Source organism: Hesperophylax consimilis, chromosome 18, assembly GCF_061612785.1.
Source record: "Hesperophylax consimilis isolate HC1 chromosome 18, BYU_Hcon_1.0, whole genome shotgun sequence".
NCBI classification, from domain to species: Eukaryota; Metazoa; Arthropoda; class Insecta; order Trichoptera; family Limnephilidae; genus Hesperophylax; species Hesperophylax consimilis.
In genome coordinates, this window is record NC_142853.1 from 32,673,186 (window position 1) to 32,690,527 (window position 17,342).

The 17,342-nt window shown below is 35.5% G+C and overlaps 2 protein-coding genes across 3 annotated transcripts; one reads left to right on the forward strand and one right to left on the reverse strand.

The window, feature by feature from the left end:
• Positions 1-1,755: 1,755 nt before the first annotated feature.
• Positions 1,756-4,720, reverse strand: LOC149415685 (ecdysteroid-regulated 16 kDa protein-like). Its single transcript, XM_089642416.1, has 3 exons — positions 4,639-4,720; positions 4,036-4,152; positions 1,756-2,727 (listed from the first exon to the last, which is right to left on the reverse strand). The coding sequence occupies exons 1-3, from the start codon at positions 4,718-4,720 to the stop codon at positions 2,468-2,470; spliced, it is 459 nt and encodes a 152-aa protein (XP_089498542.1). The 3' UTR covers positions 1,756-2,467.
• A 6,465-nt stretch (positions 4,721-11,185) lies between these two features.
• On the forward strand, positions 11,186-14,160 carry LOC149415686 (protein transport protein Sec61 subunit gamma). 2 transcript variants are annotated; one of them, XM_089642526.1, is made up of 3 exons: positions 11,186-11,265; positions 11,377-11,478; positions 13,943-14,160. In XM_089642526.1, exons 2-3 carry the CDS (start codon positions 11,385-11,387, stop codon positions 14,053-14,055), a joined length of 207 nt encoding a protein of 68 aa, XP_089498652.1. In that variant the 5' UTR covers positions 11,186-11,265; positions 11,377-11,384; the 3' UTR covers positions 14,056-14,160. The 2 variants fall into 2 exon arrangements, with proteins under 2 accessions (XP_089498652.1, XP_089498653.1); XM_089642527.1 differs by lacking the exon at positions 11,186-11,265 and having other exon boundaries at positions 11,272-11,478.
• Positions 14,161-17,342: the final 3,182 nt, after the last annotated feature.

Genomic DNA, 17,342 nt, shown 5'->3' on the forward strand with positions numbered 1-17,342 from the left:
ATTCAACCCCCCACTCCAAAAAAGCCATTTATGCCGACGACACGGCCCTTCTGGCGCAATACAGTTTTCCCAGGATGATAACTTACCGACTCCAACAAGACATCAACAAACTCCAAGACTGGTATGACAAGTGGCGCATCGATGTGAACCCCTCCAAAAGTGTAGCGGTTTTCTTCTCCCATAGAAAGAACCGTTGCACCCCTTGGAGGGCTGTAACTTTTCACGGCGAAGTCATACCATGGCACAACACCGCCAAATATCTTGGAGTGACCCTTGACAAAAAACTTTCCTGGACCGCCCACATTTCAGAAACGCTTAACAAGGCCAGGAAAACCTCTAGTGCCCTCTACCCCCTCCTTCATGTAAACTCAAAAACCTCTCTTTACAATAAACTCACCATCTACCGCGCTAAAATCAGACCTATCATTACCTACGCCTCCCCCATCTGGGCCACGGGGAACACCAAACGTCTGGAACAATTCCAAAATGCAACGCTCAGACGATACACCAAAAGTCCATGGTTTGTCAGAATCTCGATAGTAAATTCAGGCACAAAAATCACCCCACTTAGGAAACACATAGTCGATCTGGCCAAAACTTTCTTCAGCAACCTAGCATCAAACCCCAACCCCAGCATCTCTAGCCTGGGTAAATCCAAACCAAGCGACACCCTCTCCAAATACCCACACCCCATCTCCATTCTACTCCCCCCCTAATGTGCGGGCTTAAAACAATATATTTTTAAAAATAAATAAATAAATCATTCATACCAAAATACAAAACAACTAGTACTGTACAAAAAAAAAATAGTACCCCCGCCTTAAAATAAAAAATAAAAAAATAAAAATAAAAACAATCTCACATCACTCAGTCGCCTAAAGGCAGCCCGCACATAGGGCACAAAACCCCCCTCCAGGTACCTGCGCACTTCAGACAACGAGAAAAAAAGCTCCGAACAAGAGACTTTGCACCTCGGAAAAAAAAAATCCATTAGATATCAACAACTCGTCAGTCAGTCAGTTATCAGTCGTTCAACAATTTACAAGACTTCGCGAGTGACAACTCGCGCCCCTCCGCTGCGCGCGGGGCGATAACACCCGGCTTTGCACGGTTCAATCATGGACTCCATCGGGATCAACACAGTGCCCTGGCCCCGGCTATTGTCCCTGGCCAGCGCTACACTGGATCACAGCGCCCTGGTTCCAGCACATCTGACCAGCGATACATTCACGCATCTAGACCACGCGGCATCCTCGCCGGTCTATGCACCTCCCGCACAACCGCCGACTAGGTCCACCGCACCTTTTCGGCTTCACTGTCAGTACTGGAGCACCCGGAAGACCCACGCTCTTCACCAGTACCTGATACGTCAACGAGTCCGGTCACCAGCAGCGGTGTCGACTCACTGACCCGCGCTTGACCAGCACTTCACCGCCTGAATCCGGAGTCTTCATCATCGGTCCTCGAGTCATTTCATATACGGCAACCTGACTCAAATAAAACACTGTGACCTTCGCTACATCTTTCTTTTCGTGCCCCCTCACCAGATCCCAAAACTTAAATCATATTATGTATAAATTAAACGATAAAAGAAACGTAAATAATTGAAATCATATATATTTATATTTTTGTAAAAAAAAAATTGCGTTAGGAGAAGGATAACCCAAGAGTACATAAGACAAGCATATTAGTAATCGAAAAACTTTATTATCCATAAATTTATATTCTCTGCATTCATCAATAAAAACTGGGCGAATGTGAATGAAAAAAAATACCTACTAGGTGAATAAAGAATAAATTTAAACAAAGTAGTGGTTAAAAACAAAGTTTTAAAAAACACCCTTGGCGGAAAATTTGTAGACGCATCTAATCCCGCCCATTTGACCAACATTTTTTTCTGGGCATCCATGAACCTAAAAAGCTCTGGACAGAGAAGAGAAGCCGTTATGGTGAGGGGAAATAGCCTGGCAGCCATCTTGTACGACAAACTTTTGAAATGATTTGTATTCAAAGTGGAATAAACTATTTAAATTTTACTTTTATATTTTCAACGCGATTATAACGGCTTTTGCGTTGGATTTTTTGCGTGTTTGCGGAGACAGTGAAATATGTCATTAAAAAATAAATAGGTTTTGATATTTTTCATACATCTTCCACCTCATCCCGCGGCTTAAAATTCTTCTCCACTAGCTCCGTCGGGTATCCAGGGCTTTTTAGGCTCATGTGGAAATCTATGCCAATAGACAATAGATAAGTATTTTAAATATCAATAAAAAATGAACATAAACTAAAATAATGCTGGGTAGGTACTAGGTACCCACTGTTAACTGTGAATAGTGTGCATATATTATTTTACACCCTGGAATTCCTAAACCAATACTGTAACGTAATAATAACAATACGAAAACAGATGTCTTAAAGCAGTAATTTGAAATGTGGAAGCGGTCAGTAGCAAAATCAAACACATTTATTTTATTATCGAGGGGATCATAATGCAGATGATATTGTCAGAGTTCTCGTTCAGCAGCTCCCATTTGACGTCGACTTTGACCTTGGGGTACGCCTTTAGGACCGGCATGACGGCGAAGTAGTGGTGCTCCGCCTTGGCCTTCAGGGGGCAGGTCAGGCCGGAAGATTTGCAGGCGTCGGGGTTTAATATGATGTGAGGGACGGCCATGTTCTCGAAGACCCCGTGCACGACGGTGTACACTTTGGAAATGGCGTTCTCTGAAAGCCATTAAATTCAATGAATTTCAAGTTCCATTAGGTAATCCACCTTTCTCTTTACATCTCCTTTCCCTCCCCATTATCTCCAGCCTCACAGCATACCCCAATTGAGGATACCATAGTCTAGTTAGTATTAGGTAACAATTTAACCCCCCAAACCTTGGAAAGATATTACTAGCAACAAACTTCAAATTCCATTAGGAGGAGAAGGACAGATCTGACCGGGGCGTTCATACATTATACAAGCATTAGTATATTTTTTATATAATGCGGAGGTATGTAACTTTTTCAACGTTGGAAAGGGAAATAATTATTTTTCTTAGTTTGTCTCAAATATTTATGCTTGCATGATTTCAGAGATGAAATCCAAAAAAAAAAATCGAAAAGCGTATTTTTTAGTTGATAGTTGACGGCATAGTGACAGTTTTCCTGCTAATTATACACAAAAGGACATTCCTTAAAATAAAAATCACCTTTTTTTCGAATCAAAATATTTCGATAGTTTTCGATTTCCATGTTTTTTTCAAATAAAAACATCAAATACAGTTTTATCTAATTTTTAAAAATAGAATTTCTTTCTAAGACAACATCAAATGTAAGAAATATACAGCACATATAAAATACGTCGGAAGCATTCAGAAATTCCTTGATATTTCACCGTATCGTTGGGACTTGTAGGTAAAAATCTTTTGAAGCCTGAAGGGTTAAAACAAAAATAAATCTGTAATTGTGTATACAACGCAAAACATCTAGTTACAAAATATGAGCCGCCACATAGATAAATGATATCACCCACCCATAGTCTAAATAGCGAGCGAATCGATCCGCACACAAAATGACTTTACAAAAAATGTGAGTTTGAAACAATTTTTTTGCAGGGATTTTTGCTGGTCTTTTAATTCGTGTATAATTCATCTATATTTGTCCCTTGCGATTCGGTTCGCAAATGTATACGTAGCTAATAAACAAATAAATATTGCTCGTTTATTAGGTAAGTACATGCTGTCAATCGAAATAATTAAATGATTAATTTAGAAAAAAAATCAATTAGAAACATTAAGACATTTATGTTGAAATACGCATTCAATCTTAATGTGCATTTTTTTTTTAAATTTACGACGTTTTAACTTTAAAACAATACTGATTAAGAGAGAGGTAAATAGCTGAAGTATCGTCACGACACGTCAGGCATTAAGAGCGCGCGACCACTGCCGAAATATCCAGAACGGATAACTCGTCTGGTATTTACGGATAAGCGTCCCGATTGAGACTGTTCGGGTTGTTTTAAGGAATGATTCCGTGGCTTACTGGTTGTAAAGTCTATGGTGATGGTCACATTGGTGTTCCTCTTCAGCGTGCACTCTCCCCGGCTCCCATCACAATCGCTGACCTTCACATTCTCTATCGTTGCGAGCTTGTGGGTACCTGGATTATAAAACAATTGTATGATTAGATAATATGATACGCTCGAAGTACTTCTTGAGCCAACGGCTCAGACTGTCTTACCACTGCACTTCCCGTATTGAAAAATATCGTTTATGTTGTCACTCAGCTTCAACAGATCAGTAGCGATTATTTAGAATTTTCTGCCCTTTGAACAATATTGTCATTTATTTATTTTTTTACTGCATTGGATATCAATATACCTAATACTATCGTTTGCTACTAGATTGACTTACTACCAGTTCGTGACTGTTCTGTGGAGTACTACACCACAGAAGTGATGCAAATTAGCAGGGGGTGAGAGGTTCATACTAAACTTCATGTTGGCCGCTGGACTCACCACAATCTGTGTATACACTGGCAGAAGTCACAGAAGTGACAAAGATCACAAGGGTAGCGGCCAGAGGGTCTCGCAAAACTTCATGATGGCCTCCACTTACTTGTAAGTCTCATGAAGAATGAACTTACCACAATCCGTGTAGACACCGGTAGCAGTCACAGAAGTGATGCAGACGAATAGGGTGGCAGCTAGAGATAGGTGACACTTCATGTTGGCTCGAAAGGTCATATTTTGTGCTCTACCAAATAACGACTGAATATTTTCTCCGTGATTTTTCGAACAAAGCTAATGGACAGACGTATAATAGTTTTAGGAAATATACAGTTAACTGATAAAAATCAAATAAATGTTTCGTTTTCGCAGTGATTTCACTTCCCTTTGTACATAGGTACCTACCTTCTAGCTAAATAGTGTTATTATTGAATCACAGGGTGCAAACAGATTTACTGATACAGAGTTAGGTGAACTTAGGATTGGTTGTTTAAAAAAATTAGAACAAATTTCAAAGAAAAAAATTCATCAAATTTCAAAGATAAAATGGAAGTTTTCAAGTTTTATTATTTAGTACTGTAAAACAACAGGTCTATGATTAAATAATACCAGAACTAGAATAGAACTTTCACAGAACTTGAATTATTACTTTGATTTTTTATTATAATATTGAAATGTTTTATTCACATTGGTAGTCGAAAAAGTTCCAGATTTTTAGTCCAGCCTTAAAAAAGTTCTGAGGGTGTTGGTCGCCACCACAGACATATGAATATATAGAATAGAAATTAAAGATGAGGGTTAAAATCAACTGTTGAAGAACGAAGGGGGTAAAGTTGACTGTGATTCGTCAATAAATCAATCTGACAGTATATAGGCATCTCGCATTATAATATCATCATTTAGTTCTTAAAAGTAAAATCTGCTTTTGAATGAATAGACATTTTTACATGGGAGCGCAAATTACTCGCCACGTTATGAACAAATTTGCGAAGTCGAAATTCGGCAAAATAAATTTCTTCTATTTTCAGAGTCGAATATTTCGTTTACGTATTTAGTTAAGACACTTTTATAAATGTTCATAATTTACTTCCCAGCAACCAACCAGCTTTGTGTTTCGCGTCCATCGCGTGATAGTATATGTTTCTACAACTGATCCATATTATACGATGTGAATATGCTTAAAATAAAGTAAAATAATGCTTATATATGGAATGTAATACGACAATTGGGTTTATTCTCGTTTTCACATCTATTTTTACAAGTTTTCATACCACAAGCTACCATTTTGCCGTGTTATTTCGTCAAATGAACCGATGATGCCTCGACCATAGTTCGCACAAGAATGATGACGTCACGTTTTCTAAATTCACTTGAGGCCATACGCGAGCCCAGCCGGCTCCAATGGAACCGGTATGGGGAGTGGGGAATAATACGCTTTTAATCACTTAGGGCAGGTCTACTAATATTCATATGTCTATGGTCGCCACCTTATTTCCTAGTTCCTCTTGAGCGATTTGAGCGAGTATTTTGACAAAATTAATAAAAAATGCCAAAATGCAATATTTTGAAATGTAGAGTAGCTTATAAAATTATTCAGTCATCCTGTACGTTTTTATTAATTACATTATAATACCAAGGTTATAATACAAATAGTATAATATAATAATTGCATTTTGAATGTGAATTACCTAAAAAGATATTGAATTGACAAAAACGTAATGTTAAACTGTTTTAAATTGTTAACCCTAATAGTAGGTAAAGTATACGTAATTTCATAGATTATTTCACGATTTTCAGGGTTCATTATTTACACTCAGTACTTTTTAACCATACAATAAAGAAGATGACATTAGAAGTCTTGAATTCTATGCAAATTTGAATGGAAACAAATGTTACATTTTTTATTCCATCCGCCAAGCGTTTCGTCTCACTTATACTAATCCTAGATCTTCAACGTATTGAATTTCGTAAACACAGTTTTGTATTGGAAATTTATGCCTCTATTAGGCAAATATTTGGATCACGAAACATGCCCACAAGGGACTTCTATTGTTCTTATTTATTCTATGTTCTCAACACTTTTCAAAAGCACATACTACTTACCTTTTTCGTCCCATTATTCTCGTGCCGAGTAGCAATAGGTACCTATGCGTGTACTAGGTAGCGATGGGTCATGACCATAGACATATGAATATTAGTAGACCTGCCCTAAGTGATTAAAAGCGTATTATCCCCACTCCCCATACCGGTTCCATTGGAGCCGGCTGGGCTCGCGTATGGCCTCAAGTGAAATTTGAAAACGTGACGCCATCATTCTTGTGCGAACTATGGTCGAGGCATCATCGGTTCATTTTACGAAATAACACGGCAAAATGTTGACTTGTACTATGAAAACTTGTAAAAATAGATGTGAAAAAGAGAATAAACCCAATTGTCGTATTACATTCCATAAGTAAGCATTATTTTACTTTATTTTAAGCTTATTCACACCGTATTATATGGATCAGTTTTAGAAACATATACTATCACATCACAATGTAGCGATTCTCAAGTGTGCTCATCGTTGTTTACTGGGGTAAGTAAATTATGAAACATTTGTAAAAGTGTCTTAACTAAATACTCTGAAACTAACTACGACTCTGCAAACAGAAGAAATTTACTTTGCCGAATTTGGACTTCGCAAATTAGTTCATAACGTGGCGAGTAATTTGCGCTCCCATGTAAAATTGTCTATTCATTCAAAAGCAGATTTTACTTTTAAGAAGTAAATGGTGATATTATAATGCGAGATGCCTATTTACTGTCAGATTGATTTATTGACGAATCACAGTCAGCTTAACCCCCCTCGTTCTTCAACAGTTGATTTTACCCCTCGCCATTATCTTCTCGTCTATTAATTCCTATGTCTGTGGTCATGACTAATTTTATTAAGAGCAGGAGCCACGGTACCAGTTTAATATTTTCCTACGGCTCAAAGAGTCGACTCAATTGAACGGGATCTGTGAGCTCAGAGTGTATGAGCAATGAAAATACTGCGCTCGCTCCCCCGGTACGACTCCCCCGCTAGCGGCTCCCAGCTCCCAGCGTGAGCGTATGAAAGATCGTACCGACACATATTGGACTGTTAGACGCCATTCACGTTTCTGAGTTTTCAATAACAAATAATAATATGGACTGCTTTACTGAAACGTTTTGAGAAATTAGTACTAGATATCATTGTAAAACCTATCAAAAACATTATTGTTCCTAACCAACCTGGCTGCATAACAGGTATGCCACCTTTCAAAAACAGTAGACCCGGAGATTTTAGAAATAGTTTTTTTTTTATTAAAATAAAACTTTTTTAGTTAGAATTATTTAATTAAGGTAATTAAGGTCATGCTAAATTACCATTGGTAATGTTTTTTTAAAATATAAATGACTTCTAGTGCTAAGCTGACTTGGACCAGCTTGACACTTAAAACTATATTTTTAATTCTGAAGGGATTGTTTAAGCATCTTTTCTTGCTCAGGTTTCTTCAAAAACTTCAAAAATTCTTGGCAATTCATATTGTAATTAATTTTCTCAATTAACTCTGCCTTCACCATGTCCACTGACAAGCAGTTTCGCTCATCTGTCCACAAATTTCCCATTAAAGAAAAGACGCGTTCAACAAAAGCATTGCTTATAGGGATTGAAAAAAAATCCAATTATATTTGGCAGTTCGGTGAACGTTGAGGTGACTTTGAATAACTGAACCCATCGTAAATCAACAGGCAATGTTGAATCACTAGATTGTACGAACTGAGGAAATACTTGGTTTAATTTTCGGGTCTCGTCATAAAAATTATCTTCGTCGACATTTTTCAAACCGAGTGATTCAACAGCTTCCACGGTATCTTCGTAACTTACTGCACTTATGAGATCGAATTTGGAAAAGATTTTGAACACAAAATCCTCAAAATCATAATTTTTCTGTATGTATTCAAGAGTTCTCCTGTAAACCTCATTGGCTTCTTTTTTTAATTGATCCTTATCAGAAGGCTTCAAAAACTTTATGTTTCTCATTATTTTGGCACCGTAAAATTCATCGTGCATTCACTCAGGCAGACAGTCACGATGGTCGTCTGTCGCTTCGCTGCCACCGCTTGGTCTGACCCGGAAATATCGATGTTAAACCCGTAGCCCGGACATGCACCATGCAAACCCGTAGACTCCGGGTCAAACCCGGAGAGGTGGCAGCCCTTATAACAGGTCGCTCTACCTTAAGTAATTTAATGATTTATGAAATATTTATCTGAATCCCTTGGTCTCAAACAATACGTGTTATACCCGTCGATATGTGCCAAAATGTGGCCGAAAACTTCAGGGATCGTCTTCATCAATGTATCGATGCTGGGGGACATCATTTTTCTGATGTCATCTTGATGCATAAAACGGCACGATGGATGTACCGATTAAAATAAAATAATAAAGGATTTCCGGGGTAAAGTGCACTATCTTAGGGATGTGATCTACATGATGGTAAAAGTAATTTTTTTTTCAATATGTCAATCCCATAGAAAAATATTTTTCCATGGAAGAATATTAATTTTTCCTTAACCTTATTAATTTATTTACCTGGAATTTAGAAAAAGTTATATTACATTTTTTTTACTTGAAAATGTTCCACTTGTATACACATATAATATTATACTTTGATTTACTTTACCATTTCAAGTACTAATATATTCGATATTAATTACGGCGTTGGTATTTTGTCATTACTTATTAGTTTTAATTTTTCTATAGATACAACAGACATTATTTATCTTCTTTTTTAAACATTTGTTTTATAATACATATCAGTATATTATACATATTTATTTACCTAACGAGTAAATTATTTTTCTGTTTTCAGTCTTACTGGTTTGCAATAAACATGAATAATTATATGCATATACGAATATATATACTTACTTTATATTTGAAACTTTGCTTTATTTACAATATTTAAGTCAGTTAATCTGTCGATCCTGTTTATATATTTATTCATTATTTAGTTGAAAGGGAAGTGCGTTTTTACCATGTCACATTTCTACATTCAATTAAACAAAGTGTGATTTCGTCTATAATTTTGGTTGTGTTAGATTAATTTAGTGGTGTCTTAAATAGCTTGCATAATATTTTTTTTGAAAATATAAATACAGTTTTTACCTACCTTTGGACCTTCATTGAAAAAATTACGTTTTCATGAAAAAGAATCCATTAGTTCCATTCCGTGACCACTTTCTTAATATTAAAAAGCTATTTAAATATTTTTTATACGCGACGGAAGTACCGAAGCAACAATCTTTAGTATTACCTAATTAAGTGATAAATTGAAGAATCCACATTTTTACCCTCCATTAGTATTCAATAAGGAGGCAATAAGGAGTTCGCAAGGAAGATGAATTTCGCGATGAATTTCACAATTACATTACGCCCATGAACCGCAATCCACTTAACTTTAACGCATTGATAGCGTAGGTGAGTTTTTCATTAGGGAATATTTCAGGAAGAAAATTGTGCATGCATGAAATCATCTGCTGAAAATAATATATTGCCACCAAAAAGGAAGAAACTTCATTATTTAAAAAAAATCATCTCTCGTACAAAATTTTAACAATAAATTTTTCCTTGATACTTAATTTTATGGTATATTTACTCTTTTTCAAGCAATGCAAAAAGTATATCACAACTTTTCTAAGGATAAATGATAAAATCTCCACTTTCAATAAAAAACTTCCTTTTCAAAAACTACCTCTTCCAATACCCTCCCCCATCCCACTCTCAAAGTAATGATAATGAGCCACTAGAATTATTTTAACATTGACTAATTGAAAAGAAACAATGTTTTTCTGCTGATAATAAAAAACCTTTATTTTTAGTATGTAGTCGTGAATATGTTAAAAATCGAGTTTGTAACATTATTTTTCGTTCTTTTATTTGTTCTTCACAATCGAGTTTGACTACCAATAAGGAAAAACAACACAAGTAACTCGATTTTTAAACGTTTTAATTTTTTTTGTTCTTCTCATCTTTGAATTATTAATTTTGTTTAGCATCCATTGATGGGCCATATTGATATACAAATGTCAGAAATACAAAAAATTAAACATAAAATTGTTTTTGACTATGACATATTATCTATTCATGATAAAATAATATATCATATTATCTAATAATGTTTTAAAATATAAAACTCCTTTTTGAATGTTCCCAATTATTTTTTAATACCGTTTGGTTAAAAAATAAAAATAAAAACATGCTGAATACTCAGATTGTTTAAACCCATCAGATTGGGTTAAAATCATGAATAAACCACTGTTCTAACGATTATGAGCCATTTTGGTGTTGCTATTTAAAACTTTTTAAATTATCGCAGCGCCATCAATTTTTGTCTCACATTATGTCAACTTTCGATTGATGAATAGCATCATTGAACAAATAAACGTAATACTTATAAATAATATTTACTTATTTCAAGTTTTTCTGTAAAATTTATTTGTGAAACTTTAAACCTTTATAATATATGTTATAATGTTAAGAAAATAAAATACATACATAATAAATTTTAAATAATCTGTTATTAGTGTTTGTAGTAATGCAAAAATACAATTTTGGCCAGTACCTAAATATTGAACGAAAATCTTTTAAATATATTTTTCGACTGGTATCATTATCTTTGACGTGACAGCGAGTATTTGTACGTGGCCAGCTACTTGTGAAAATTTACTCTCGTTGCGGATTGTTCGTATTACAGGTATTGTAAACGTTGCGCTCATTTATTGCGTTGTGTTTCTTGGCTGTTCGTCAAATAAGTGTTTTATAGAAGTTCTCTTCACTAAAACTAAACCCTTTTCCCACTTTATAGCCTTTACAATGGATCAGATCGTGAAGTTTTTGGAACCTGCCCGTCAATTCGGCAAAAACTCAATTAGATTGGTGAAGCGTTGTACCAAACCCGACAGAAAAGGTAATTTATTTCCCTATTTTTATTGTATTTGTCTAACATGTTCATTATATTAAATTATTGAATCCCAAATTGTCCTTTTATTAAATATATTTTAAGGATTCAGTCATAATTTTGTACAAATTCAGTGTAAATAATTTGAGAATATAATTTAAGTAGACTGTCTTGTCTCTAGATTGGACTTATTCTAACCTTCATCGGCTTTTTCTTGTATAATCGGTGAATGTATGTTATAAATGATAACATTAGAAAGATTGTCCGACATTCTTCAGTGTTCCCAATTTCCTGATTTGCAGTCTTGTGTCCTGTGTAAAAAAATACAGTTACTCCGTGACCCTTATTGAATTTTTCAAGGCAAATATTACACAAAATTAGTTTGCTCCATTTCAAAATTTGACGGTCCACCATATGTCGTTTCTAGAAAGTATATTTTTCTCCTCTGTTTTATCAGATCTATTGATATTTAGGCTAATTCAAACCTTCTAAACACAAGTAGTTTTGCCAGTCATATTATTGATAGTTTTGAAAAACTGTTTTTTATAAATGCAATTCTCCCAATATATAGTTTAATATTTTTTTTGCTGCAAAACATTTACTTTTCCCTAAAATTCAATCTTATTGCAGTATTCGAAATTATGGTAATTATTTACCTAACTGCCACACTTTTAGGCACAAATTACACTTTGTTTCAACAATTACTACAAGAAAAAACTATTTACACTAACAAAATACATTATTTTTTCTTAGTTTGGGTTAATGAAATAATTAATACATATTTTGATTGAAACTAAACTCGCAATTGTCAATCCATACTGAAAAAAGTGCAAAATGGCAGCAAAGGGATAATTTTATGAAGTAATGTTGAACTGAAAAAATGGAATTATAATGCATCATTTTCCATCTCTCCCGACGTAGATAGTTGTTTCTTTTCATAATTAAGTTGAAACGAAGTGTAATTTACCAAAATTATTGTAGGTATGTTAGGTAATAGAAGATCTTTTGCTTTAATAATAGTATGACGAGGCTTGGGTAAATTTGGAATCGTTGGTAGGTTATGTTGCCCACTGACTAGAACTAATAATAAAAGATGTCATTTTTATTTAAATATAGCTTACTGAGTGATATTTGTAAACTGCCACACATACCGAAAAGTAAACAGATATGTATGTGATATTTCATGAATTTATGCAATATCAGCATAGTTTGTTTTTAGAAATTTGATGAATTTAAAAAGAACAATCAACTATATTACCCTATTAAACCTGTCAGATTTCCATAACTTCTTTGATTACATGCTTCTTTCGGAGGTTGGCATTCATCAAGACAATATCTGCAGATCTATGAATACGTCATCTATATAAATAAAAATGTAAGGACAGGTTGTTTCGGAGAATTTGAACAATTCATCAAATTTCAACGTTCATTTTCAAGTTCTGTGAAATATTTTTTCAAGTTCTGTTTTTATTTCAGTTTTGTCAAGCAACTAGCCTATAATGATATAATAACAGAACTTGAATAGGACTTTCACAGAACCCGGAAATAAACGTTTGAAACAACCCGTCCTAAATGTTGTTTGTTCAAAATCTTAAGTCTCCAATAGTTCTTCACCGATTGCTTTGAAATGTTGACACAACGTTGCATTTGAATACGCGGGTGTTTTTACATATCTATATTATATATTGAGTTGTGAGATATAATCTGTTGGAAGTAAAAGGAATGCTCGCTATTGTTTCTCTATCTGCACAGATGGGGTAGCCACAGCAATGCGTAGCGGAGTACAGCTAGTGTTAACAGGATAGTTAACAATTTTTAGCGCTGCTGATGGAACAATTATTTAGCACAACATTGAAACATAACATAAACACGTTACTAGCTTTTTTATTTCGTTATGTTTTTTAAATTCAACACTGATTTAGAGCATTTATGGATTTACATAAATATATTTAGGCTCTTTACTACTGATAAAATACTGGTTCTGTATGCAATAATGGATTTTGCAACCGTTCGACGGCAAAGGAGCCTTCTTTTAAAATTAAAACTGATGAAGCATTTAATAAAATCAAATCCAACTGTGACTTTTCTATATATGTACATACTGAAAATGTGGTAGCGTAACTGAAATAGCAAAAACTCACTAGCGGTAAACTCTGGCCATGAAAATCTGTTCGTATCATAGCTGAAGTAGCAAAAACACACTAGCGGTAAACTCTGGCCATGAAAATCTGTTCGTATCATAGCTGAAGTAGCAAAAACACACTAGCGGTAAACTCTGGCCATGAAAATCTGTTTGTGTCGTAACTGAAGTAGAAACAAACTCACTAGCTTTAAACTCTGGCATCATGAAAATCGCACAGTTTTTACTGTCTGTTTTTTGTTTACTATGTTAAAAATATATTCATTCTTAGTTGTTTTTTTTGCTTAGCTTGTCCCGAAAGATTTTTTTTGAGTGAATTTTATATGATTTCAGAATTCCAGAAGATTGCTATTGCTACAGCCATCGGCTTCTGCATCATGGGTTTCATCGGCTTCTTCGTCAAGCTGATTCACATTCCCATCAACAACATCATTGTCGGCTCATAGGACTTCCTCACTCTTCAACCCCGATTCCGCTTCATATCTATCTTTAAGTTAAGATCTAAGTTATTATGTTAAAGAGAAATGATTAAAGATACATTTTCTATTTAATTTATTGTTTTTATTTAATGTGGCAGAGTTGGAAAAGTACTTATTCAGACTTAAATGGATAGATCATATTGTAATATAAATCATCTTCGTGGGAGAGCAGTCATATAATTGGCTCGGAACTCAGGTTGTAGGTTTGAAACCCGATGTTGGCAAACTAGATTAAATATAATTTACATGGGTCACTCCACATATTATTTCGTTAACATGATATAATATATTAATTTACACCTTGTTCAAGGGGTACCAAGTCAATACCAGTGGCTTGCATTGATCTGTGACAAAAGGAAGGCTGGGTATCAACACATATTATCTAGATTATTATTTGCTTACAATCATTTGCTTATTATTTGCCTACGATCATTTGAGAGTTACGATCATGATTACAATCACTTGACCTATAACCGGTAGGCTGTTTGTAGTTATTTAAGTTCGGGTAAGAATTTATTGCGCAATGAATATTTGAAATTGGCCATTATCATATGGATAAATTCATCACTCCCGTCTGGCCCGCCACGAGACCTGGACAAACCACACCCCATGAACCCGGCCACCCCTGCGTAGCCACCAAACAAATTTAGCGAACCACTTGAACCACACATCTTCCGCTTATTGTTGTGGCTAACTGAGTAAATGAGAATACAAGTCATATACTTATTTATTTGTAAGTACATGATATGATTTTTATACTACATTATATTATTACTTTGATGGTTTATTTTTCTTAGTGTAGGCACAGCTTTTCGGTAGACTGCACGCCACATTGATAGATTTAGAATCTAAGTGTTTCTTGAAATGACTAGCGTGTTTTTAAGTGAACAAATCTGAACGAGAGATGGATAGGCTGACAGAGATATTGAAAGAAGGGTAAATGCAGGTAACTCCATCATTGGAGGACTGAACGCAGTTGGCGCTAACAAAAAATAGTCTAGGAGTCCACAATGGAGTGCTGATATCCACCCTGATGTATGGCAGTGAGGCATGTAATAGGCAGAGGAAGGATGAAAGTAGACTGAAGTATCCCTGAGGCATATGTGTGGTAAAACCATGTATGATATCTTGTTCGCGCTTAGAAGCTGCAGATACGCATCTATATAAGCTCCTAGATTATAATTCTCCCTAAAGGGTAGTTCTTATACTAGTGTTTTTAAAGTGCGTCCTTATAAGTGAAATAGGCCAAATTATGTGTTTTTCATGTTAAAATAATTGTAATTTATTGTAATTTTAAAATATTAAAAGTTTTATTCAAAAACTTTTAGCAGACATAGTTTATTGAAAAGTGCAGTGTGCAAAGATGCATGCCACATGTTTTCTGCTGGGATGGGGCGATGACCGATATAAGATTACGTTTTATTTTTTGTATGAATTTTCGAAATGGCTCGTAAGGGTCATAAATCATGATAAGATATACTTTGGACGAATTGTATACTTTACGACCCTTACCAATAATAAACCATAATAATAGTGATAGTGACAATAACCATAGATAATGTCAATAACAATAGTGTACTATTTCCCCGACGTAAGGGAAAAATAAGAGGGTGTAGAGTCGGGAGGAAGGTTAAACTAGTCAAAATCCTGTGGTTAGCATAAACCAGGAATGCTTGTCCACCGTTGCCGCCTGGAATGCGCGATCCGTTGCAAACAAACACGATGATGTTGTGGATCTGATACGTGGCAAAGGTATTCATATTTTGGCGCTATTGGAGACTTGGCACGTAAATGCAGACTCCCAGTCAATCAAAACCCTTCGGTCAAGCAGGTTCTCGGTATACGAAGCTGCAAGACCCATTAAAACTGATACAACCAATATTAATTTTACAAATTACACTTGTAGCGTAAAATGGTACTCGCTTAGACAGTATAGGGATACGTCAGGTGTATACCACTTTCTAGTTCGTCGGCTGCAAGGCTTCTGCCCATGGTGCATCCCTCGTCATAATCTCCATCTACCATCCCGGGTCGTGCGCACCGACTGCAAATTTTTTTAATGAATTTAAGTCCCACGCAGAATGCACCTCCAACTACAATTGCGATGTTATTCTTTTAGGTGATATAAATATTCACTTGGAAAAGAAAACTGATCCCATGTCCAAAAAATTCACCAAAATCCTGTGTAACTTCAGCTGCGAGTAGAGGGTGAACTCAGCTACTCATGATGCAGGAGGTACACTTGATGTTATAATTTTCTGAGTCGAGTTTCTCCCGAATAGCTCTCACGTTACTGAAATTGGACTATCGGATCATCGTCTCGTCACATCTGTGTTTGTCTTCGATCCTCCAAAATTGGAGTTCAAATTCATCATTTCTAGAAATTGGAGAGAATTCGACTTCGAAGCATTTTGAAAAGAACTGAAAACCTCGCCGCTCTGTGATAAGGAAAAGTTTTGAGAAAGCCAGGTAGAAGAGTTAGTAATTCTTTATAATTCCACGCTACTGGCATTACTTAACAAAAATGCGACTTTCACAGAGAAGGTCTGCCACATTCGAAATTGCTTGGAAATGGTTGGAAAGCGGTAAGGGAAATCTGACCAATAAGAAGCTATAAACGGGCCGCTGAATCTTTTTTTTATGTAGCGTATTAGAGTCGCAATTTTAACAAAAAGGGGCTTCTTTTAATTTTAAATCCTTTTCTTCCACTGGGTCCCCCACGCCTCGGACATATCTTCGCACCAGCTGCCTGCCGCAGCCCCTTTCCGCTAAGTTCTGAGAATTTTATTGGCCTACCTACCTGATCGACTGAACTGACTCGCCGGCGGGAACCACGAGGCTTGCAAAGACCCTAACATAACATATTTAACCGCCTTTTTAAAGGCGAGCTTTCATATTTTAGAGTTTTGCAAAAAAGTCGTGTATGTACCAGAAACGTCCTTTTCAGGACGAAAGTCAATATTTTTGCAATTTACAAAGTCGTTTGCGGCGTGTAACTAACCCCTATTTTACAGTAAATGGCCCAACTCTTCTCTTTTATTTACTGATGGATCCAAATCTCCTGACTCTCCTAACTTGGTATAGGTATTAACGTTTACCACAATAATTCTAATGACAGAATATTTCATTCAATTTTCATTATTTTCAGCTGAGTGCATTGCAATAATAGAATCTCTCAAATATATAATCAAAAATAATTTTGAACCCTCCATTCCAAGCTCTGAAAAAACTGTAATTCTGATTTGGATTCCTGG